At 42.3% G+C, this 735-nt stretch overlaps 1 protein-coding gene across 4 annotated transcripts in view; it reads left to right on the top strand.

Moving 5' to 3' along the window:
* Pan2 (poly(A) specific ribonuclease subunit PAN2) overlaps nucleotides 1-735 on the top strand; it is a 24,673-nt gene that overhangs the window by 20,199 nt on the left and 3,739 nt on the right. For 3 of the 4 annotated variants that reach the window (XM_026778039.1, XM_005371197.3, XM_026778038.1), the window contains one exon: nucleotides 49-228. In XM_026778039.1, the coding sequence (XP_026633840.1) occupies nucleotides 49-228 (180 nt within the window). Of the gene's footprint in view, nucleotides 1-48; nucleotides 304-735 lie in introns of those variants that run through there. The other variant, XM_026778040.1, reaches the window with a different exon arrangement.

The following is a 735-nucleotide window of genomic DNA, read 5'->3' as shown; positions in this document are numbered from 1 at the left end:
ACGGCATCTTCTCGTGTCCCATTGATTTGTCTTTTTCTCTGTCCCTAGGTAGTAGATTACTTGACTCAGTACTCGGGGATAAAGCCAGGCGACCTTGATGCAAAAATTTCCTCCAAGCACCTCACTACTCTCAAGTCTACCTACTTAAAGCTTCGTTTTCTCATTGATATTGGAGTCAAGTTTGTGGGTCATGGTCTGCAGAAGGACTTCCGGGTCATCAACCTCATGGTTCGGACAGGGTTTATTTAGAAGTGTTTTTGTTGTTAATATTATTGTTTTTTTCTTTTATTTGCCTTTTTTGGTTCTTTGAGACAGGGTTTTTGTGTAATAGCCCTCATTGCCCTGGAACTCACTCTGTAGACCAGGCTGGCCTCGAACTCACAGAGATCCATCTGCCTCTTCCTCTCAAGCGCTGGGATTAAAGGTGTGCACCACCACCGGATGGCATTACTGTTGTTTCTTATTTCATTTTTGTTTGCTTGTTTGTTTATTTTGACACAGGGTCTCACTGTGTAGCTCTGATTGCCCTGTAACTAGTTATGTTGAGCGTGCCAGCTTCAAATTCATAGAGACACAAATCCACCTGACTTCTGTTAGGATTAAAGTCATACGCCCCCATGCCTGGCATCTTTTCTTCTTTAATATACAGCCTTCTTCCCACACAATCTGTTCTTACCACTCCCATGCACCATACTTTAAAAACAAAATTACATTTGTGTGTGTGTGTGTGTGTGT

The sequence above is a fragment of the Microtus ochrogaster genome, unplaced genomic scaffold, assembly GCF_000317375.1.
Source record: "Microtus ochrogaster isolate Prairie Vole_2 unplaced genomic scaffold, MicOch1.0 UNK99, whole genome shotgun sequence".
NCBI classification, from domain to species: Eukaryota; Metazoa; Chordata; class Mammalia; order Rodentia; family Cricetidae; genus Microtus; species Microtus ochrogaster.
This window is presented reverse-complemented; position numbering and strand designations above follow the sequence as displayed.